The 24,895-nt window shown below is 44.1% G+C and overlaps 1 protein-coding gene across 12 annotated transcripts in view; it reads right to left on the minus strand.

The window, feature by feature from the left end:
- Window positions 1–24,895, minus strand: part of pias2 (protein inhibitor of activated STAT, 2) — a 180,210-nt gene that overhangs the window by 83,103 nt on the left and 72,212 nt on the right. For 11 of the 12 annotated variants that reach the window (XM_061279699.1, XM_061279706.1, XM_061279701.1 and 8 more), the window contains 2 exons: window positions 15,512–15,599; window positions 15,379–15,429 (listed from right to left, as the gene is read on the minus strand). In XM_061279699.1, the coding sequence (XP_061135683.1) occupies window positions 15,379–15,429; window positions 15,512–15,599 (139 nt within the window). Of the gene's footprint in view, window positions 1–15,378; window positions 15,430–15,511; window positions 15,600–16,634; window positions 16,657–24,895 lie in introns of those variants that run through there. The other variant, XM_061279707.1, reaches the window with a different exon arrangement.

Genomic DNA, 24,895 nt, shown 5'->3' on the forward strand with positions numbered 1-24,895 from the left:
AAAGTTATGTGGCCCTCGCAGGAAAAAGTTTGGGGACCCCTGGTTTAGATAAATGTCTGAGCTATAATGGTGTAACTAATGATTAAAACTTGAAAGTATCTGTTTATTGTATTCGTTCATATGTTTAATAAAGACAAAGCCATCACAAAACTGTTGTAGTTATTTAGATTTTGATCTAAATTAGCCTTGAATAAAGACTAAGCAGTCACATGAATTAACAGAAAAAATGGACAGGCGGACTCGGACTCATGGTCCAGAGGCCGGACTCGGACTCGGTGCAAAAATCCGACTGAGTCCACAGCCCTGGTCAGCACCACTAAAAACATCATCACCCGAGCCAACCAACGACCCTGGATGACTGGGGAGGTACGTCAGACGCTGCGAGCACGGAACGCAGCCTTCAAGTCTGGCGACAGGGAGGCACTGATGACAGAGAGAGCCAACTTGAACCGTGCCATCAGGTTAGCGAAGCGAAGCCACAGTTGGAAAATTCAGGATTTTTTCCACGACGCTAATAACACCAGGAGCATGTGGCAAGGCATACGGGCGATTACTGACTACAACTTACCCTCTCCCCCGGTGGGTGAGGTTGATGCTGACTTCCTGAATGGTCTGAATAACTTCTTTGGGCGGTTTGAGAGAGTGAACAGCACTCCGGCAGTTAAATCTGTTCCCCATCAGGAAGAGGAGGCACTCTGCCTTGACTCAGCCGACGTGTTGAAGACTGAGTAGAGTCAACCCACGTAAGGCCCCAAGCCCTAATAACATACCTGGGCGGGTCAGCTGGCTGGTGTCATCACAGACATTTTTAACATCTCGCTGGGCCAAGCCACAGTGCCTTTATGCTTCAAGGCTGCCTCCATCATTCCGGTGCCGAAGAAACCTCAAGTCACCTCATTTAATGACTACAGACCGGTGGCACTGACTCCCATCATGATGAAGTGCTTCGAAAGGCTGCTCAAAGATCACATTGTCTCCAGACTCCCCCCAACATTCGACCCGTTTCAGTTTGCCTACTGGAGGAACCGCTCTACTGAGGATGCCATCTCCTCCGTTCTTTACCTGAGCCTGGCTCACCTGGAGGAGAGGAACACCCACGTGCGGTTGCTGTTCTTGGACTTCAGTTCAGCGTTTAACACCATCATTCCACAGCATCTGGTGGGAAAACTGGAACGCCTGGGCTTCAGCACCCCCTTTCGGAACTGGCTGCTAGACTTCCTCACCAACAGACCTCAGTCAGTCCGGGTCGGACAGAACACCTCAGATGTCATCACCCTCAGCAAAGGCTCCCCTCAGGGCTGCGTCCTGAGCCCCCTGCTGTTCACCCTGATGACACACGACTGCGTCCCCAGGTTCACCACCAATCACAGCGTGAAGTTTGCAGACGACACAACGGTGGTGGGCCTCATCAGTGACAACGACGACCTGGACTACAGAGAGGAGGTGGAGCAGTTGGTGGGCTGGTGCAGAGACAATGGCCTGATCCTGAATGTGAAGAAGACGAAGGAGATCATCGTCGACTTCAGGAAGAACCAGCCTCACCACGCTCCGCTGATCATCAACAGCTCAGGTGTGGAGGTGGTCAGCACAGCAGCACTAAATTCCTGGGGGTCCACATCACAGACGACCTCACCTGGACTGGGAACACCACGACACTGGTCAAGAGGGCAAAGAAGCGCTTGTACTTCCTGCGGAGGATGAGGAGAGCCCACCTGCCCCCACCCGTGATGAGGACGTTCTACCGAAGCACCATAGAGAGCATTCTAACAAGCTGTCTCTCGGTGTGGTGTGGGGGTTGCAGCGCCTCCGATTGGAAGAACGTAAGGAGAGTGGTGAGGACAGCAGAGAGGATCATCGGGGCTCCTCTTCCCTCCATTCACGACTTGTCATCCCAGCGCTGCGTGTCCCGAGCCCGTAAGATTGTCAGTGACCCATCACACCCCCACCAAGGGCTTTTCTCCCTGCTACCCTCTGGGAAGAGGTTTCGCAGCATCCGCTGCAGGTCCACCAGGTTCTGCAACAGTTTTTTCCCTACTGTCGTCAGACTGTTGAACAGTCAACTTAGCATTCCTCTGCGCACTTTGTAAATACTGTTTTTGTTTCCTGCACTGTTTACATGCTTTATCACTGCTACACTTTATACTTGTCTTATTTCGTACCGTTTTTTTCCGTGTATAGTGCGCAAAATTTAACTAATTTATTGTCCTAAAATCTGGGGTGCGCATTATACATGGGTACAAAAAAAAATTTTTTTTTTTTTTTAATTTTTTTTTTTTTTTTAAAGAAAGTCATGGTACAACAAAACCAACAACAGGACTGACCGACAAAGTCGTGGAACAAAAAGACAGGGTGACATTACCAAGGGCAGGAACAGAAAGCAAACAGACATCATGACAGTAACACATGCAATGATCCGACGGTGAGCGAGGGGCAGACAGGACTTAAATACAAAACACGTTACATCGATTGAGGTGACACAGGAAGAGAGGGGCGACGCGAACAGAAACTATGGCAACCTAGACACATAGCAAAACTGGGGACGAGACATGACAAATCTCCCTCGAAATAAAACTTGAAATCACCTTTCTTCTTGTTTGTTGTCAATCGCGCATCGCATTCAGCCATCCTGCCCAACACACTTAGTAAAATTCATAATTGACGACACATCGTTTGATGCGATGGTGCAATCCTCGATGGTGTGTTATTGTCAAATATTGTTTGTTTTTTAATCTCCATCGCGGACCGGACGTCATACGGAGGCCGCCATTACAGATGCGCAGAACGGTTGCGCAAGACACGTCAGCTATATAAAGAGCGAGAGTTCAGTTCTCCACCTATTAGTTTCAATTCACAGTTTAATTAGCAGTTTCAATCAGCAAATAAATAAATGCGTATTACAGGTAATATTTTATTTCACAACACTTTGCCTTGTTCCTTTCGTCTCTGCTGTTCACTTCAAACACGCTCCATACAACCGCAATGCTCTTGTATCAGACGCTTGCTCGATCACCTGCTCGTTTGCTGTCTGTCACAATGTACCCTACACAAATCCGAAACATTTGTTGCGGCTCCGAGTCACGACGAGGGGCAAGTTTTGGTTTCCAAGGGTGTTTTTATTCCTCTTCAACGTCTCTCCCATACAGAGCCTTTTTTTTCCACATGCGAGCACCACCGCGCTGCGTTTACGGGCAGTCGGAGAAATCAACGCCAACAAAAAAAATTACATCCAGCCTAGTTAAGACCATACCAAAGACTATAAAAATGGGACCCATTGCCTCCCTGCGTGTGTGACGATCATTGGGACTTAAAAAAAAAATTACGTTTTTTTTAAAAAAATTGGGTGCGTATTATACATGGGTACAGGCTTTTTTCCAGCATCAACATGCCATTGTTAGGGTGCGTATTATACATGGGGGCGCACTATACACGGAAAAAAACGGCATTTATATAGAAATGTCACTTTTTATTCAGCCGAAACATCGTTTCATTGTTGAGAGCCGTATGCAACGAAATTTCGTTTTGCGTGCACCGAGTGTTTGCAAAATGACAATAAAGTCTATCTATCTATCTATCTATCTATCTATCTATCTATCTATCTATCTATCTATCTATCTATCTATCTATCTATCTATCTATCTATCTATCTATCTATCTATCTATCTATCTATCTATCTATCTATCTATCTATTAGGGGTGTAACGATTCATCGATACACATCGATTAATCGATATAATGCTCTACGATTTATTGGCATCGATGCTAAACGTAAACATCGATTTATATCGCCGTGTTTGACCTCGGACATTAGACGCGACTTTATTTTGAAATCCAGTTCATTGTTGCTTGCTTCCTCTTTCCGGGAGCAGTGCGCGGCGTTGTGTTGTGAGCAGAGCAGGCACGTGAAAGGGGAGTCGACAACTAGTACGCGGCTCCTGGGCTGGTGCTATGGCTAGTGTCCAAAAAGACGAGGAAATTTGCTACCCTTTAGGCTTCAAGTCATTTGTTTGGAAACACTTTGGATTCCAAAGAAAAGATGGCTCAACGGACAAGACACGTGCAGTTTGTAAATCCTGCCATGCGGTGATCAAATATTCAGGGAGCAAAAATCTCGGCGCACATTTAAAGAAAAAACACGACATCAAAGTTCAGTGTTAAAATACGCACTTTGTATACTACAATACTCTTGTAATTTCCTAAATAAAGAGTTTGCAGTACCTTGTTTACCTTGTTATAAATCAGCATATTGTTCTATATTTTTTATTTAAAAAAAAAATAAATAATCGATCGTAGAGCACTATATCGTGATATGTCGTGAATGAATCGCAGCAGGCTTTAAGATATCGGCAAATATCGTATCGTAGTTCTTTGTATCGATATGATATCGTATCGTGACAAAACCCGCGATTTACACCCCTACTATCTATCTATCTATCTATTAACATGGCTTGGGTTTTGTCACTGTTGACTTGCAGGAAGCTGAGATTCATCCACGCCTTTGTCTCCTCCAGACACAGGAAGAGGATGGATGAGGGAGATGGAGGAGTCTGGGTTGTGGAGGGCGGGGGGTCGAGTTTGAGGTATAGCTGGGTGTCGTCCGTATAACAATGAAATGAGATGCCGAACTTCCTGATTATATTGCCGAGGGGTAACATGTAGAGAGTGAAGAGGGTAGGACTGAGTACAGATCCCTGGGGGACACCGGAGGTGACAGTGTGTGTGTCGGATTTTTTCCCTCACAGGGAAACGTACTCAATTCGGTTCAAGAGGTAGGACTGAAGCCAGGTTAGAACAGTGCCAGAGAATCCAGTGGCATGAAGTTGGTTAAGGAGGATATTGTGGTGGACAGTGTCAAATACAGTGGACAGATCAAACAGAATGAGGAGTGACGGCGAGCCTGCATCGGCAGCCATGAGAAAGTCGTTGGTGACCCTAACAAGGGCTGTTTCAGTGCTTCGGCCAGAGCGAAAACCGGATTGACGTTTCTCAGCAATGTTATTGCGGGTGAGATGAGAGTGAAGTTGGGCAGCTACCACTTTTGCCAGAACCTTGGAGAGGAACGGGAGGTTTGATATCGGTCTGTAGTTGGCAAGGTTGTCCGGGTTGAGTGAGGGTTTTTTGACCAGGGGGGGTAATGATTGCGGTCTTCAATGCAGGGGGTACAGAGCCAGACTGGAGTGAGAGGTTGATGACATTTGTTATTAGGGGACTAATGGCTGAGGTTTGTTGTTTAATGAGGGCTGTGGGGAAAGGGTCCAGGGCACATGTGGAGGGTTTCATCTTTTTGATTATGTCCTCTACCTCCGACTGCAAGATAGGGGAGAAGCAGCGGAGAGGCTGAACTGTCCCGGGTGGAAGGAAGGGGGGTGGAGGTGAAGTGGAGGGGCTGGGAGCGGATGTTGTCAACCTTAACGGTAAAAAAGGTCATAAAGTGATTGCACATTACCTCTGAAGATTCTGTTGGAGTGGAGGGTTGGGGTTTGAGAAAGTGGTTGATGGTTGAAAAGAGCTGTTTTGAATTTCCAGGGGTATTGTTTATGATATTGGAGTAGAACTGGGCACGTGCAGTCCCAAGGGCTTTTGAGTACGCCTTCTGGTGTTCTTTGTAGGCCTGTTTGTGCACGGTCAGTCCTGAGGCTTTGAGACGACGCTCCAGGATGCGACTAGTTGACTTCATCAGACGCAGCTCACTGGTGTACCAGGGGGTTGAGCGTGAAAAAGTGACTGTTTTGTTTTTTATGGGGGCGTGAATACCTGGCAGTTTGGCCAAAGAGTTATTGTAATGGTTCACTGCCTTGCTGACTGAAGGAAAGGTTGCAGAGGAGAAGGAGAGAAGCTGGAGGTCCTGTGTTAGTCTCTTGGTTGACGTTTTTGAAATTTCTGACTGAGATTTGCTGCTTGGGTTTGGAGTGGGGGCGTGCGAAAGGCAGTTCCATTTGAATAAGTTTGTGGTCAGACACACCAACCTCGTAAACTTGTAGGTTGCTTATGGCCAATGAGGAGATGACAAGGTCAAGTGTATGCCCTTTGTCCTTAGTGGGGACATTTACATGTTGAGTGAGGTGTTAACAGTCCAATAGTTGCAACAGGTCAGAGGCAGGGGGGGGGGGGGGGGTAGGGGGTGTTGACATGGATGTTAACATCACCTAAGATAAAATAAGATAATCCTTTATTATTCCCTCAATGGGGAAACTCCTGTGTTAGCAGCAGTACACTTAACATGGTTAGATTAGAGGAAGTGGAGGTACAGAGGGTAGTGAGTAGATCGTGTAGTTCTGGAATGAAGGCGGAGTTTGGTTTAGGAGGGCGGTAAATAAGTAAAACTGTCATAGGATACGGAGGTTTACATTTGAATGCAAGGGATTCGAATCAGGAGTTGTCAGGTAGAGGGAGGGGAGACAGCTCTAGATCAAGGCGGTGGAGTACAGCCAGGCCACCGCCACGGCCAGTGCTGCGAGGTTTAGTTATGTATTTATAACCAGAGGGACAGGCTCCATTGAGGGATAGATAGACATCCGGTGGTTGCCAGGTCTCAGTGAGGCACATTATGCCTAAGCCTTTGTCCAGGATGAGGTCGTGAATAAATGATGATTTACGGGTGAGTGCTTGTACGTATGTTGAGGAGATCCATTTTGATTGTGGCTGTGGGGCTGTGTTTAGGTAGGGGGCGAAGTAGAGAGAATACTCCACGTTTTCTGTGCCACATGAAGTGGAGTCCACTCTGTGTTGGAGTGAAATCCAGTTTGTTTTGTCCTGGCCACCCGGGGGCCGCTCCGTGTTGAAGTCCGTTCCGTGCTGGAGAAATTTCCACTCCGTGTTTTCCCGGCAACCCGGTGTCCGTCTTGTGTCGGAGTCCGCTCCGTGTAGGAGAGAAATCTACACCGTGTTTTCCAGGCCACCTGGAGTACTGCAGCCCCGCATGGTTGCTACTGTAAGATCCAAGTGCGCCAGGTCTCTGATGACGTGTAGGACATGCGATGGGGTGTCGGGCGGAGGAGGAGCAGATGGATGGTAGTGTTATGGACGGGTTGGGCGAAAACAAAGTTACGACGGGTGCTTCTGTGTATGTAACGTGGTCTGCGGAGAAGTCAGAGTTGTTTGATGACTGAGACACACCCTGGAATGGTGTGATTACTCAGCTTCAGCAAGCGGGGGATGGAGTAAGTTAACATAGTGCCGGTTGGAGAACACTGAACTTGAGTGTTAGCCGTTGGCTAGGCTAGCCAGGATGTCTTGGCGGGGGGTGGGGGGGTGCGCCGTAGTAGGCAGCCGGCTGATTGTGGAGGTTTGTTGCGGTCCAGGCGACTGTGGGCCGACCACGCCAGCCTCACCAACACCGTCCTCTCGTTCCTCGCCAGCTCCGCCCGACAGGGCCTCTCCGCTCAACTTACGGCCCGTTGCGGTCCTGCTAACTGCGGCCCGACCGCTTTAGCCTGCACACTAAAACTAGATGCTTAAAAACTAAACTTTAATAATGTCTAAGAAATAAATAAATAAAAACACTAAAACTAAACTAATTCTGGTGGAGAAGCGGCGAACAATCAGCGCCAGCGTCCTCTCCCCAGATGTGCGTCGTAACAATTGCTCGACACCGAGTCAAGCTATGGGTTGTGAACGAAAGAACAAGATCCCGGATACAAGCGGCTGAAATGAGTTTCCTCCGCAGGGTGTCCGGGCTCTCCCTTAAAGATAGGATGAGAAGCTCGGTCATCCAGGAGAGATTCGGAGTAGAGCCGCTGCTCCTCCACGTTGAGAGGAGCCAGATGAGGTGGCTAGGGCATCTCATCAGGATGCCTCCTGGACGCCTCCCTGGGGAGGTGTTCCGGGCATGTCCCACTGGTAGGAGAACCTGTGGACGACCCAAGACGCGCTGGAGAGATTATGTCTCTCAGATGGCCTGGGAACGCTTTGTGATCTCCCGGGATGAGCTGGATGAAGTGGCTGGGGAGAGGGAAGTCTGGAGAGTCCCTCCTAAAGCTGCTGCCCCCGCGACCCAACACTGGATGGATGGATGGATAAGAGAAAAATTTGAAATTGGATTTTATCTAGTTTTCCCCCTTTAATTTCTTTATTGTTGGACTGATTCAAAATAGAAGTTTAACCTGTTCCAGCTTATTCCAACCAATGCCAAGAATTGCCAAGTACTAGAAAATATTACTCCACCATTAAAATACCCATAAAAAATAAAAATTAAAACATTAAAATTATACTCCACCATTAAAATACCCATAAAAAAATCATAAATTAGATTTTTTGTTTTCTAATTTCAATTTTTTTTTACAGATTCAAACTGATTCAACTTTAAAATGTTACTAGAAATTCAACATTTTCTCCATTATAATAGCCACAAAAAAAATCATAAATGATATGTTTTGTGTCCTTTAATTTCATCATTTCTTTGACTGAGGTGAGCAAACCCAGGTGTTCATCTGAAGACAGCTCCTTTCTCCCCCCCCCTCTCTTTGCATGAGTGTTCAAATGAAGCCGCCGCAAATCCAGCTGCGGGCTTTGGTGTCCTGGTGGTAAGTGTACATATAGACAGCCTTATGCTTGAACATGTCAACCACAGAAGCCCAATAACAGAACAGCACTTTGGGTTTGGATCAGGAGGGAGGGGGGCGTTCCTCCCAATCACGCCCTTCCAGGTCTCATTGTCATTGCCCACGTGAGCATTGAAGTCTTCCAGAAGAATGGTGGAGTCCCCGGGGTGAGCTCTGTCCAGCACACCATCCAAAAAGACTAAGTTTAAAGTCAAAGTCTGCTTTATTGTCAATTTCTTCACATGCCAAGACACACAAAGAAATCGAAATTACGTTCCCACTATCCCACGGTGACAAGACATAGTACACAATATACATACAAGTAAACAACACAAAAAAAATAAAAGCAATAAGGCACAAACAGTGAATAAATAAGAGTGATGAATAAATAATAAAAAAAACAAATAACAATAAATAAATAAGAGGAGCAAAAATGGAGCAAGTGTGCAAACAGTAGAATATAGAATATAGCGCAAAAGTACAGGACGCTACGCAGAAGGGGGGAGAGAGTTCAGGATCCTAACAGCCTGGAGTATGAAGCTATTGGTGAGTCTGGTGGTGCGGGAGCGCAGGCTCCTGTACCTCTTCCCAGAGGGCAGAAGATCAAACAAAGAGTGAGCGGGGTGACTCACATCACTCACAATCGCGGTCGCCTTGCGGGTGAGACGGGAGGTGTAAATGTCATTCAGGGAGGGGAGTGAAGCACCAATAATCTTACCAGCCGTGTTCACTATGCGCTGCAGGGCCTTCATGTTGTATACAGTCTGAGTTTTTGTGCAAGTTTAGACCCTCAAACCTCGCATTATTTTCTCAAGAAACTCTGCATTGGCACACTAATAGCATTTCATGAAAAGTGTGTTTAAGCATCATTACGGCAAGAAAAAAAAATCTTCCAAGCAAATTATGTAATTCCGGTTAACCGGCTAGGAGAAAAATATCAAAGAATAAAATGTTTAATTTATGGAGCTTTATCAGATTTTGCGCCTTCAAGTAGCCTACAAGTCACAAAATTTGATGTGGAGCATGATCCACATCTTCAGGCTGTTCTGACAATTTTTTATTTATTCCTTTCATTCAACAAGCTCGGTGCACTGTGTAAAAAGGGAAATTTTATGTTGCCAGTAGGTGGCGTTATAGGTATAAGAGAATACTAAATTATAGCTGAGGTTGTTTTTTTTTATCATATGCAGTTATTAACTTTGTATGCCAGCAACAAGAATCCTCATCATTGACAATAATGACGTAGTATCCCATCGACGAGTATTCTGGTCAACTTGATTTTATTTTATAAATGGTAAATAAGACTCCCGGCCAACTCTCCACAATAAAATCAAGTCTATAGAGCATTGTAGTGGTTAACTCCAACCACTTGATGGCAGAGTTGCTCTTTGTGTCTCATAGAGAGGTGACGAAAACTCTAAGACAGAGGTGTCCAAACCTTTTTGCAAGGAGGGCCAAATTTGATAAAGTAAAGGGGCCCGGGGGCCAATAGTTTTTTCGGACAACAATTACATGCAAATACACACTGTTATAAAACAAATTTCATTGTCCCAATTGTCTTTATTTTTTAGATGACAAAATAACCAAATATAAGCCACTCAGACAGATGTCAACAATTCTAAAAACACAAATTCTGCCTTTCATTCATATCTGGAGAGTCAGATACCATTGAACAAACTGTATGAAATACCTTAAATCAGGGCTGTGGACTCGGTTCGGGTTCGGACTCGGGAACTCGGTCGGACTCGGTCATTTTTGCCGGACTCGGACTCAGTGCTGATTTTGACCGAGTCCACCGAGTCCGACAATAAAAAAAAAGAGGCAAGACGCAGCCAGAGAGTGTCAGGTTACAGTCAGCGCGGTAGGAGTTGGAAGAAGCAGTAAAAACTCCACCAAACTCGTCGTAATGACCCGTGATATATGTTATATCCTTACTATTTTCCAGGTTCTTAGATAGCAAGAATAGGTCGGACAACGACGTGAATGATAACCGTTTTATTCCTTACTCACAGTGCGTTCACAGGGCGTACCACAACAAGACAGAATGCCCATCCCACTTCCGGGTTTTTTCTACTACGGAATTTGAGTTAGCCCAAAATACACAACATCTCTTCCCCTCTTACAATGAACGTGCTATATGCATGAATGCGACCAACATAGTCTTATGCACCTATAACTTGACATCTTCAAGATCTATCAATAATTACCATTAAACAATTATCATATATGGTCCAGACAATTATGACAATAATATTCCCATGAAACCTTAACTTTGGGTAAGGGTGGACGACCTCGAATTATAGCGAAAAACCGATGTCGTACGGCGTCAGCACCATGTTGTTTTCAATAAAAACATGAAGAACTCACGTTTGCATCAGTCAATTTTGATTTTTATAAAGGATTATTCTCAGTTGATGTCTTTAAATTCATCCGTGTTCTGCCATTGAAGCAGGGTGCATTCAAAGACCAGTCGTACAGACGGAAACGTTTTGTGATCAAATCTTTCATAACAAGAATGATTTGAGTGAATTGATTTGAATGAATAATTGAGAAGAAATTTCAGTCAGAAGGCTCCTTTTGTCCCAAGCAAAGTGACAGATGGTGGGGAGGGGGGATAAAAATTGTAAAATCAATTCACTCAAATCATTCTCGTTGTGAAAGATTTGATCACAAAACGTGCGTGGCTTTTTCTTAAATGAACACGTTTGACATTGCTATCGTGTCAGCTTTTAATTATATAGCGCTGTCATTTTAAAGCAAATTAATAAATGCAACAATATTAATTTGCTTTGAAAATACCTGAGTAATAAAAGAAAATGGATGGATGGATGAATGATGATCACAATTAAGTATAAAGTCTCCTTTGTAATATATACTCCTTGTAGCCTGTACCCAAAAAGAGGAGTTTCTTTGCATCGAGGTTCATGCAAAGAGCTCACGTAATTATATTGTTGCGTTTTGGTGAAGTGAATGAGTGTTCCGTCTGTACGACTGGTCTTTGAATGCACCCCGCTTCAATGGCAGAACACGGATGGCATCAAATGAGAATAATCCTTTATAAAAATTTAAATTGACTGACGCAAACGTGAGTTCTTCATGTTTTTATTGAAAACAACATAGTGCTGACGCCGTACGACATGGGTTTTTCGCTTTCCAAATAAGGGGTCGTCACTAATTATTTGTGTTTAGATAAATGTCTGAGCTATAATGGTGTAATTAATGATTAAAACTTGAAAGTATCTGTTTATTGTATTCGTTTATACGTTTAATAAAGACAAAGCAATCACAAAACTGTTGTAATTATTTAGATTTTGATCTAAATTAGCCTTGAATAAAGACTAAGCAGTCACATGAATTAACAGAAAAAATGGACAGCCGGACTCGGACTTATGGCCAAGAGGCCGGACTCGGTGCAAAAATCCGACCGAGTCCACAGCCCTGCCTTAAATGTACATGAGTTTAAAATAAATTTTGCCTCCTGAACATTTTAAACAGGATTATAAGAAATGCAAAGTTGTCTGTTATTATGAAAACTTGAAACAAGTTAATTTTGCTCTTCTCATTTACAATATCTTTCAGAAAGTAATAGTTTGCCACATCTACCGTAATTTTCGGACTATAAATCGCGTTTTTTTTCATAGTTTGAGTGGGGGGGGCGACTTATAATAAGGAGCGGCTTATATGTGTTTTTTTTCAAAAAATATCAAAGATTTTCAAAAAAAATAGTGAAACCGCGATAAACGAACCGCGATGTAGCAAGGGATTACTGTAATTTGAATTTCAAGTGACGTCAGCAGCGCGACGCGGCGTGGCGGTTGTTTACATAAAGGACAAAGATTGATCACGGGATGACAAAGATGACGAAGGGCCCCACGTACTACCGGCATCATTAGCAGCTTTGTTTCTAAGTGACACGGCGGACGAAGAGTTTGAAGGATTTAAGGATTTGGAGTGACACAGAATGTTTGAAAAACTATCATGGCTTTTACCCACGCCCGGTCCTACTCTACGGAGCTCTCTTTCACTTCCGTGGATTGAAGTCGGGGGCCGGCGCTCGGCCGGGTGGCTGTCCAGGGACGGTGGATGGGGCTCGGACAATGCTTTTACGCACGCCCGGTCCTACTCTACCGAGCTGTCTTTCACCTCCGTGGATGGAAGTCGAGGGCCGGCGCTCGGCCGGGTGGCTCTCCGGGGACGGTGGATAGGGCTCGGTCATGGCTTTTACCCACGCCCAGTCCTATTCTATGGAGCTCTCTTGTACTTCCGTGGCTGGAAGTCCACGCCGCCACACGCCTGGAAGTTTGTTTTGTTAAATAAAGAGCCGTTTACCAAACCCACGTCTTTCCTTGAACTTTGTTAACGCTACAATATAGTTATATAGTAGATCTGTGGAATAACGACGAGGCTGACGTCAGGGCGCACGCGCGGCGTTGTTGACGAAGGACGAGGAATTTGATCGATGGATTGAATGATTTAGAGTGCACAGATGGTTTGATAATACTATTGCTTATATAATAGTTATTTGATATCTAATTTATATATCGTTGAATGGGCCTGTGGAATATTTTAAAGTGCAAGCGATCGATGGATTTAATGAATTGGAGTTACACAGATGGTTTTATTAACGTGTTATTTATGTAATTGTTTTTTGAATAACTCTGAATTTTACGTCAGGGCCGTTCTCAGCTCTTCATTTGTGTTTATGTCACGTTAGCATACCTATCGTTTTGCCCAGTGGTCCCCAACCACCGGGCCGCAGACCGGTACCGGTCCGTGGGTCACTTGGCACCGGGCCGCCAAGCCGCACAGAAAAAAAAAAAAGATTATCGACGGTCACGTGACATGTTTCCCCAGTCGAGCCCGCAAAGCTAATATGTGGCGACAGGCTAACTAACCAGGCAATGAAGCATTAAAAACTGTTTCAACACATGGAGACCATGCATCCTGCAATAAAAGACAAACCTTAATTACTTCGGGTGTCATTGTCTCCGATTACGTCTAGATGGGACCGGCTCGTTTCTGAGAAAAGAACTCAGTGCTCCCACTAATTCAACGTAATTGTGAGTTTTATTTTTGTCATTTGTACCGTTTTTTTCCTTGTATAATGCGCGAAATTTAACTAATTTATTGTCCTAAAATCTGGGGTGCGCATTATACATGGGTACAATTTTTAAATTATTTTTTTTTCTTTAAGAAAATCATGGTACAACAAAACCAACAACAGGACTGACCGACAAAGACGGGGAACAAAAAGACAGGGTGACATTACCAAAGACAGGAACAGAAACCAAACAGACATCATGACATCATCCGACGGTGAGCGAGGGGCAGACAGGACTTAAATACAAAACACGTTACATTGATTGAGGTGACACAGGAAGGGAGGGGCGACGCGAACAGAAACTATGGCAACTGGGGACGAGACATGACAAATCTCCCTCGAAATAAAATCACCTTTCTTCTTGTTTGTTGTCAATCGCGCATCGCATTCAGCCATCCTGCCCAACACACTTAGTCAGTAAAATTCATAATTAACGACACATCGTTTAATGTTGTTTTTATTCCTCTTCAACGTCTCTCCCATACAGAGCCGCCTTTTTCACGTCCGCACGCCTTTTTCACATGTCCGCAACTGATCGCAGTGGTGCCTTTAGGGGCAGTCGGAAAAATCAACGCCAACAAAAATAATTACATCCAGCCTAGTTAAGACCATACCAAAGACTATAAAAATGGGACCCATTGCCTCCCTGCGTGTGTGACGATCATTGGGACTTTAAAAAAAAAAAAAAAAAAAAAAAAAAGAAAATTAAAAAAAAAAATCATAAAAATCGGGTGCGTATTATACATGGGTACAGGCTTTTTCCCAGCATCAACATGCCATTTTTAGGGTGCGTATTATACATGGGGGCGCATTATACACGGAAAAAAACGGTACTTGTTTTTATGTCAGTTGTAGCATTTTATTTCATCGTATTTATATATTTATTATAAATGTATTATTTATTTATTTATATTAATGTATTATTTATTTATATAAATGCCGGTCCGCGAAAATATTTCTGACATGTAACCGTTTCGTGGCGCAAAAAAGGTTGGGGACCACTGGTTTAGCCTGTTGTTGCTCGTTCATGACTGTTCTTGGTGTTGGATTTTGTCAAATAAATTGCCCCCCAAAATTCGACTTGTACTCCGGAGCGACTTATATGTTTTTTCTCAAATTTTTGGGCATTTTATGGCTGATGCGACTTGTACTCCGGAGCGATTTATAGTCCGAAAATTACGGTACAAGTTTGTAACATCAACAGTATTAACATGGCCACTTCGTAATATTAATTATTAAGTAATATTTACTTTTGACTCAGAGCCCCGCGTGAAGTATTGCTGTTGTGATGCCAGTTCAGCTTGGAGCTGCTTCACTTTATCAGCGCGGTCACTCCCTGTTACCTTGTCGTATGCGTTAGCATGTTTAGTCTGATAGTGTCTCTTTCGGTTGAAATCCTTAAACAAGGCAACCGTCTCATTAGAAATTAGACAAACACAATTGCCTTGATTTTCAGTGAAGTATTGGAATTCCCATTTCTCTGGAAACCGACGGCCCTCAATGTCAACTTTCCTCATTTTCTTTGTAAATGTGCAAACATGAACCAAAATTGGATTTTCAAAGCATTTCCTGATGCCACCAAAAAGAGGGCTAATAGATTTTGAAAAGGTTCATGATTGGGTTAGCAAGCTACAATGAACTGTAGACCAAAATGTGGACTGTAAATGTCTGTGTGGCTGGGATAAATGAAGCCCAATGTTTTTACTTTGTTTTCCCTCCTGAAAATCCAAACAGCCTTACCTTAACTGAATTTGAACCATATAATCCCTTCTGCCACCGGGAAGAAAATCCCTGTAAACCAAAACAATTGAGTATTTGACTTCATACATTACAAGCGGAATTTTGTTTTGTAAGTTCTCGACAAAAGATTCACCTGGATATGCATACTTCTCGAACTTGCTGGGGTGTCAAGGCAAAGATAAAATACTTCTCTTGATGGTATCTTGGTGAAGTACTTGCTCCTGAAAACAAATGACGCTTGTGAAATAAAAATTCCACTGTGTTTACTGTACGCACAGGCTGTTATTTTAGATTTTAGCCACCATCAGTCATATATGAGGGGACAATATTAATAATTATCATTAGGCACATTTCTCTACCGATTGTGACTGATCCTATTTAACTCACCTGGCAAAAAGCATATAAGAAAAGGAAACTGACCAACATTTCAAGTATTTTATGACAACTGCAAGTTTAACAAAAATACAACTGAATGTTAAAATACAAAGTTGACAAAAGCCATGTTGGTGAAAACAAAATTAAACAAAATTAGTAGAATTATTTGTGAGAGACACAACGCTATTGGCCATAAGCACAGTGAAAATAAACAAAAGATAAAAATGAAAACATCTATCCAGTAATCCCTCGTTTAACGCATTTAATTGGTTCCACGCCCACCCACGATAGGTGAAAATCCGCGAAGTAAGGAACATACATTACATTATTACAATATCCACACAAGGATTTTTATGAACTTTTATTTTATATTTAAACACTTTTATGTACCGTATTTTCCGCACTATTAGGCGCACTTAAAAACGTACATTTTACTCAAATAAACACAGTGCACCTTATAAACCTTTTAATCCAGTGTGCCCTATACCGTATTTTCCGGACTGTAAATTGCGTTTTTTTTTCATAGTTTGGGTGGGGGGGGGGGGCGATTTATACTCAGGAGTGACTTATATGTGAAATCATTCACGAATTTTCAAAATTCAAAAATCCGCTATGTAGTGAAACCGCGATAAACGAACCGCGATGTAGCAAGGGATTACTGTAATTTGAATTTCAAGTGACGTCAGCAGCGCGACGCGGCGTGGCGGTTGTTTACATAAAGGACAAAGATTGATCACGGGATGACAAAGATGACGAAGGGCCCCACGTACTACCGGCATCATTAGCAGCTTTGTTTCTAAGTGACACGGCGGACGAAGAGTTTGAAGGATTTAAGGATTTGGAGTGACACAGAATGTTTGAAAAACTATCATGGCTTTTACCCACGCCCGGTCCTACTCTACGGAGCTCTCTTTCACTTCCGCGGATTGAAGTCGGGGGTCGGCGCTCGGCCGGGTGGCTGTCCAGGGACGGTGGATGGGGCTCGGACAATGCTTTTACGCACGCCCGGTCCTACTCTACCGAGCTGTCTTTCACCTCCGTGGATGGAAGTCGAGGGCCGGCGCTCGGCCAGGTGGCTCTCCGGGGACGGTGGATAGGGCTCGGTCATGGCTTTTACCCACGCCCAGTCCTATTCTATGGAGCTCTCTTGTACTTCCGTGGCTGGAAGTCAACGCCGCCACACGCCTGGAAGTTTGTTTTGTTAAATAAAGAGCCGTTTACCAAACCCACGTCTTTCCTTGAACTTTGTTAACGCTACAATATAGTTATATAGTAGATCTGTGGAATAACGACGAGGCTGACGTCAGGGCGCACGCGCGGCGTTGTTGACGAAGGACGAGGAATTTGATCACAGATGGTTTGATAATACTATTGCTTATATAATAGTTATTTGATATCTAATTTATATATCGTTGAATGGGCCTGTGGAATATTTTAAAGTGCATGCGATCGATGGATTTAATGAATTGAGTTACACAGATGGTTTTATTAACGTGTTATTTATGTAATTGTTTTTTGAATAACTCTGAATTTTACGTCAGGGCCGTTCTCAGCTCTTCATTTGTGTTTATGTCACGTTAGCATACCTATCGTTTTGCCCAGTGGTCCCCAACCACCGGGCCGCAGACCGGTACCGGTCCGTGGGTCACTTGGCACCGGGCCGCCAAGCCGCACAGAAAAAAAAAAAGATTATCGACGGTCACGTGACATGTTTCCCCAGTCGAGCCCGCAAAGCTAATATGTGGCGACAGGCTAACTAACCAGGCAATGAAGCATTAAAAACTGTTTCAACACATGGAGACCATGCATCCTGCAATAAAAGACAAACCTTAATTACTTCGGGTGTCATTGTCTCCGATTACGTCTAGATGGGACCGGCCCGTTTCTGAGAAAAGAACTCAGTGCTCCCACTAATTCAACGTAATTGTGAGTTTAATTTTTGTCATTTGTACCGTTTTTTTCCTTGTATAATGCGCGAAATTTAACTAATTTATTGTCCTAAAATCTGGGGTGCGCATTATACATGGGTACAATTTTTAAAAAAAAAATTTTTCTTTAAGAAAATCATGGTACAACAAAACCAACAACAGGACTGACCAACAAAGACGTGGAACAAAAAGACAGGGTGACATTACCAAAGACAGGAACAGAAACCAAAGAGACATCATGACATCATCCGACGGTGAGCGAGGGGCAGACAGGACTTAAATACAAAACACGTTACATTGATTGAGGTGACACAGGAAGGGAGGGGCGACGCGAACAGAAACTATGGCAACTGGGGACGAGATATGACAAATCTCCCTCGAAATAAAATCACCTTTCTTCTTGTTTGTTGTCAATCGCGCATCGCATTCAGCCATCCTGCCCAACACACTTAGTCAGTAAAATTCATAATTGACGACACATCGTTTGATGTTGTTTTTATTCCTCTTCAACGTCTCTCCCATACAGAGCCGCCTTTTTCACGTCCGCACGCCTTTTTCACATGTCCGCAACTGATCGCGGTGGTGCCTTTACGGGCAGTCGGAAAAATCAACGCCAACAAAAATAATTACATCCAGCCTAGTTAAGACCATACCAAAGACTATAAAAATGGGACCCATTGCCTCCCTGCGTGTGTGACGATCATTGGGACTTTTTAAAAAAAAAATATATATATATATATATATATATATAATACGCACCCAAATGTTGACTCCTACTTAAGTCCGTAAACGTAAAATTATTTCAGAAAAAAGATCATCTTTGGAACAACCGGATGTTATTCTGCCGGTCAGTATCACTGCGCATGCACTAGCAAACTCGATAGCGAAGAAATGTTTCGGATTTGTGCAGGGTACATTGTGACAGCAAACGAGCAGGTGATCGAGCAAGCGTCTGATACGAGAGCATTGTGTTCGTATGGAGAGTGTTTGAAGTAAACAGCAGAGAAGAAAGGAACGAGGCAAAGTGTTGTGAAATAAAATATTACCTGTAATACGCATTTAGGTAGAGAACTGAACTCTCGCTCTTTATATAGCTGACGTGTCTTGCGCATCCGTTCTGCGCATCTGTAATGGCGGCCTTCGTATGATATCCGGTTTGCGATGGAGATTAAAAAAAAACAATATTTGACAATAACACACCATCAAGGATTGCATCATCGCATCAAACGATGTGTCGTCAATTATGAATTTTACTTACTAAGTGTGTTGGGCAGGATGGCTGAATGCAATGCGCGATTGACAACAAACAAAAAGAAAAGTGAAGAAGTTTTATTTCGAGGGAGATTTTCTTAAAAAAAAAAAAAAATTGTACCCATGTATAATGCGCACCCCAGATTTTAGGATTATAAATTAGTTAAATTTTGCGCATTATACATGGGAAAAATGGTATGTCACGTTAGCATACCTATCGTTTAGCCTGTTGCTCGTTCATGTCTGTTCTTGGTGTTGGATTTTGTCGAATAAATTTCCCCTGAAATGTGACTTACACTCCTGAGCGACTTATATGTTTTTTGTCACTTTATTGTGCATTTTATGGCTAATGCGACGTATATTCCGGAGCGACTTTTAGTCCGAAAAATAGGTTATATGAAATAATTTCTAAAATAAGAAATTCAATGATGGTGCGCTTTATAATCCAGTGCGCCTTTTGGTGCGAAAAATACGATACTTTTAAACGTTTATTTTTTATTTTTAAACACTTTTGTAAACATTTTAAAGTCAAATTGACTTAGAAATATTCTTATTCATTTAAATAAATAAGAAAATAAACGAGTAAATATATTGTTACAATATATCCAACTTAACTTATAACTTTCGTTAACCTTTATTGTAGTTTTAAACACTTTGTTTATTAAACACTTTTTTTCATTTTTAAACACTTTGCAAACATTTTAAAGTCAAGAAACATTCTGGTTTACTAACTATTTAGTAAACACTTTTGTGAACATTTTAAAGACAAGCTGACTCAGAGACACTTATTTACTAACTACGTAACTACTTAAACACTTTTGTAAACATTTTCACTAAAGTCTCTCAGTAAAAAAACCTCTGTGATGAAGCGCAAGTCTGATATGTTGACACAGACAAAGTCAAAGTCTGCTTTATTGTCAATCGCTTCATATGTCAAGACACACAAAGAAACCGAAATTCCGTTTCCTCTATCCCACGGTGACGAGACATAGTACACGATAGACATACAAGTAGACGACACAAAATAAAAACAAGAAGGCACAAACAATAAATAATAAATAAATAATACGAGTGATGAAAAAATAATAAATAACACAATAAATAAGAGGAGCAAAACTGAGCCAGTGTGCATACGGCAGACAGTAAGCATAGCGCAAAGTACAGGACGCTACGCAGAAAGGGGGAGAGAGTTCAGGATCCTAACAGCCTTGAGTATGAAGCTGTTGGTGAGTCTGGTGGTGCGGGAGCGCAGGCTCCTGTATCTCTTCCCAGAGGGCAGAAGATCAAACAAAGAGTGAGCGGGGTGACTCACATCACTCACAATCGTGGTCGCCTTACGGGTGAGATGGGAGGTGTAAATGTCTTTCAAGGAGGGGAGTGAAGCACCAATAATTTTACCAGCCGTGTTCACTATGCGCTGCAGGGCCTTTATGTTGTAGTCAGTGCAGCTACCACCTCAAACAGCAATACAGCTGGAGAGGACGCTCTCAATGGTGCCGCGGTAAAATGTAGTCATGGCGGCCGGAGAAGCGCTCGCTCGCCTGAGTTTCCGCAGGACGTACAGGCGGCGCTGGGCCTTCTTCGCCAGTGACGCGGTGTTGATGGACCAGGAGAGATCCTCACTGATGTGCACCCCCAGGAACCTGGCGCTGCTTACTCTCTCCACCACAGCACCGCCGACGGTCAGCGGCAGGTGTTGGGTGTGACCCTTCCGGAAGTCAACAACAATCTCCTTGGTCTTGTCGACGTTCAGCAGGAGGTTGTTGTCCCTGCACCACGTGGTCAGAAGGTCAACCTCCAACCTGTAATGAGTCTCGTCTCCCTTGGTGATGAGACCCACCAGAGTCGTGTCGTCAGCAAACTTCACAATGCCGTTGTCGCTGTAGGTTGCAGTGCAGTCATGCGTCAGCAGGGTGAAGAGCAGCGGACTGAGCACGCAGTCTTGGGGGCCCCCTGTGCTCAGCGTGATGCTGGCGGAGACTTTGTCGCCAACACGTACCACCTATGGCCTCTGACAAAGGAAGTCCAGTAGCCAGTTGCAGAGGTAGGTATTGAGGCCCAGCTTGTCGAGTTTGCAGATGAGTTGTTGTGTCACAATGGTGTTGAAGGCAGAACTGAAGTCCACAAACAGCAATCTCACATACGAGTCCCTTCTCTCCAGGTGGGTGAGGGCCGAGTGGAGGGCAGAGCAGATGGCATCCTCAGTGCGGTAGGCTGAGATAAATTGTAGTTAGGACTGCTAAGCCAATAAACTGCAAGGACACATCTCAGCATGTTCCCATCAGCCATTAGTGTCATATGGTCAGACAAAGCCGCAAAAAGCTGCGACGCCTGGGAGCCGCTGATCGTGTAGGGGTGCACTTCTGTGCTTTGATTCCTCCATGACGGGCAAACAGGATGCTCCGATCGGGAGTGACGAGCAGACACGGAGCGGAGACGTGCCAGTATGTGTGTAACAAAGATCAAGTCTGAGGTGCTGCCGATATCTTGACGTCTAGATACAGTGCGGGAGGCTGAGATCAATTGTACATAGAACTGCTAAGCCAATCAGCTGCAAGGACACAGCTCAACATTTTCCCATTGGCCATTAGTGTCATATGGTCAGACAAAGCCGTGTGCTCCAAGCTCCAAGTGACGCCCCATGTCACTGCTGGTGGAGGGATGCACTTGCCTGTCTCATTGCCTGTCTTGTGTGCTTCATTCCTGCATATGACTATGCGTCTGTGGGTGTGTGCGTGTGTGACAAAAGAAATCCGTGATGCACCGCAATATAAGTTTTGAAAAAAAATAAAAACTGATAGAGCAAAGCCGTGATAAATGAAACGCAAAGTAGCGAGCCTAGCCGTTTCATCCAACTCATCCCAGGGGATCCCAAGGCATTCCCTAGTCAGCGGAGAGACAGTCTCTCCAATGTCCTGTCCTCCTTCCTGTGGGACATGCCCAGCGTCCAGAAAGTGTGCCATTCAAAGGCCGATGCACCGAGTCTGGCTCCTCTCAACGCGGAGGAGCAGCGCCTCGACTCCAAGTCCCTCCCGGATGACCAATCTTCTCACTATCTTTAAGGGAGAGCCCCAACATCCTGCGGAGGAAAGTCATTTCGGCCGCTTGCATCTGGAATGTCCTTCTTTCGGTCATGACTACTGACCATAAGTGAGGGTAGGAACATAGATCGATTGATAGAGCGAAAGCTTCGCCTTTTGGCTCAGCTTTATCTTCACCACAACTGTACAGATTCTGCAACACAGCAGACGCTGCACCAATCTGTCCAGCACTCTCACGCTCCATACTACCCTCACTCATTTACAAGAGCGCGAAATATAAACTCCTCCACTTGAGAAAGAATTTCATCCCCGACCTAGAGAACCCCACCTTTTTCATACTGAGGACTATGGTCTGAGATTTGGAGGTGCTGAGCTTCATCCCAGCCACTTCACATTTCGCTGCAAACCGCTCCAGTGAGTGATGGAGATCACAGTTGAAGAAGCCAAAATCACCACATCATCTGCAAAAAGCAGAAATGCAATACTGAGGCCATCAAACCGGACCCCCTTAACGCCTCAGCCTCGCCCAGAAATTCTGTCTCTAAAGGTTGTGAAGAGAATCGGTGACAAATGGCCTTGGTGGACTCATTGTCAGCAAAGCGGACCTTACTCTGACATCAGTATAGGGAAAAAACGTCCCTATCAAGGGCAATGAGTTTGGTACTCCATACTCCCGAAACACCCCCAACAAAACTCCCTGAACAGACACTGTCGGACACCTTCTCCAAGTCAACAAAACACATGTGGACTGGTTGGGCGAACTCCCATGCACCCTCGAGGATCCTCCCAAGGTTGTAGAGCTGGCCCACTGTTCCACGGCCAGGACGAGAACTCCTGAATCTGAAATTCGACCTGACAAACCCGCTTCTCCAGCAATCCTGAAGAGACCTTACCAGGAAGGCTGAGAAGTATGAATACTCTGTAGTTGGAGTGCACACTCAGGTTCCCGTTCTTAAACCAGTGCAGACAACACACCACCAGATGGTGTTCAGTTGACAGCTCGGCTGCTCTCTCTTCACCCAGGTGTCCAAAACATGTGGCTGCACATCTGATACCACGACAACAAACTCGATCGTAGCACCGAAGCGCGGCCTAAGGTGTCCTGGTGCCAAATGCACATTAGATAGCCTTATGTTTGAACAAGGTGTTTGTTATGGAAAATCAATGCTGAGCACAGAAGTTCAATAACAAAACACCGCTCAGGTTTAGATCCAGGGCATACGTCCAAATCACACCCTTCCAGGTCCTACTCTCATGCTCACATTAGCATTGAATTCTGCCAGCAGAACGATTGAGTGCTCAGGGGGGGGAGCTCTGTCCAGCACACCCTCCAAGGACTCTAAAAAGGGATACTCTGAACTGCTGTCTAGTGGATAAGCACAAACATCAGAAAACGTCCCCCAACCCAAAGACAAAGGGAGGCTACCCTCGCGTCCACTCGGGTGCACTCCAATGTACAGGCGCCAAAGCAATAAGTATGCCTACACCTGCTTGGCGACTCTCACTGTGGGCAACTGTAGAGCGGAAGTTTACAGTCCCTCTCAAGAGGATTGGTACCAGAGCCTAAGATAGTTCATTTTGTTTTTACCTGTTAATCACTTTCCTGGTTCTTTTATCTCAAACAAATTATTTTAGGTTGGGTTACCTGACATGTTTCGGCTTGTACTTACGCCTCCGGAAGTGAGAGCCTAAGCTGTGTGTGGAGGCGAGCCTGACTATGTCCTGACTTGTTCCCTTCCACCGGCGGTGGAGGGCAGGGGAACCCACGTTGCCTTTTCGGGCTATGGCCGGCCGGGCCGTCAAAAGTCACACTTTTTAACCTATTACTTTGTGTAAAACACAGAAAACCAAAACAACAGTTTTATTTTTGCCTTTTCAAACCATTATAACGAAAGATTAATTTCGCTTTATTCTTGACCTCCGAACTTTGTTTGGGGAGGGGGAAACCTGCTCTAATTTTGTACACTTGCTAAAAATACCCTCGAGATACCCTTTATCAACCCATCTGTGTCACTCCAAATCATTAAATTCATCGATCATCCTTTATGTAAATTATGCCGCGTATGCGCCGCGCCGCTGACGTCAGTTGCAGTTCAAATTACAGTAATCCCTTACTACATCGCGGTTCGTTTATCGCGGTTTCACTACATCGCAGATTTCTTAATTTTCAAAATTTGTGAATAATTTCACATATAAGTCGCTCCTGAGGATAAGTCGCCCCCCCACCCAGACTATGAAAAAAGAACGCAATTTATAGTCCGAAAAATACAGTAGGCGTAGACAAAAAAAACAATCAGAGGACTAGACGTAACATGTAGAGGAGTACGTACCTTCGCCGCCATTGTTTTGTGTGGCTTTTGCCATGTCGATCGGAACAAAAAAAACAATCACAGGACTAGACGTGTCACGTAAAGGAGTACGTACCTTCGCCACCATTGTTTTGTGTGGCTTCCACCACACAGAGACGTAAAATACAGGCACCCGATGAACTAATCAGAGAACATTACGTTTTAAAATTATTTCATAAATAGATTTGAATAAATATAGTATAGGCGTTTGTAAGTAAAGGTACCACTGTATGACAACATTAAACTTATTTTTGATGCAAAAACTATTATGGAAGACTATTATGTGAAGAAATGCGCCAAAGCAGTTGATGGTTCAGTTCCCTACTATAAGTCTATAAATGTATATACGGTAGTGACGTTGGTGGGTTGGGAGGAATTAAAACATTCAGCACCAAGCAACAACTTTTGATGCTTCTTTGAGAACAGGACCAAAATTGGTATGTGCACCCCTACAATTTAATTTCAGAAATCGTTAAGATACAGCTCTTCATCACTAACTTAAGAAAGTAAAGGATGCTTGAACCCGTTAAAGAGCGCATTACGACGTTTCAACCACGAGCAAAGCAAAAATAAA

Source organism: Syngnathus typhle, linkage group LG5 (assembly GCF_033458585.1).
Source record: "Syngnathus typhle isolate RoL2023-S1 ecotype Sweden linkage group LG5, RoL_Styp_1.0, whole genome shotgun sequence".
Taxonomy (NCBI): Eukaryota; Metazoa; Chordata; class Actinopteri; order Syngnathiformes; family Syngnathidae; genus Syngnathus; species Syngnathus typhle.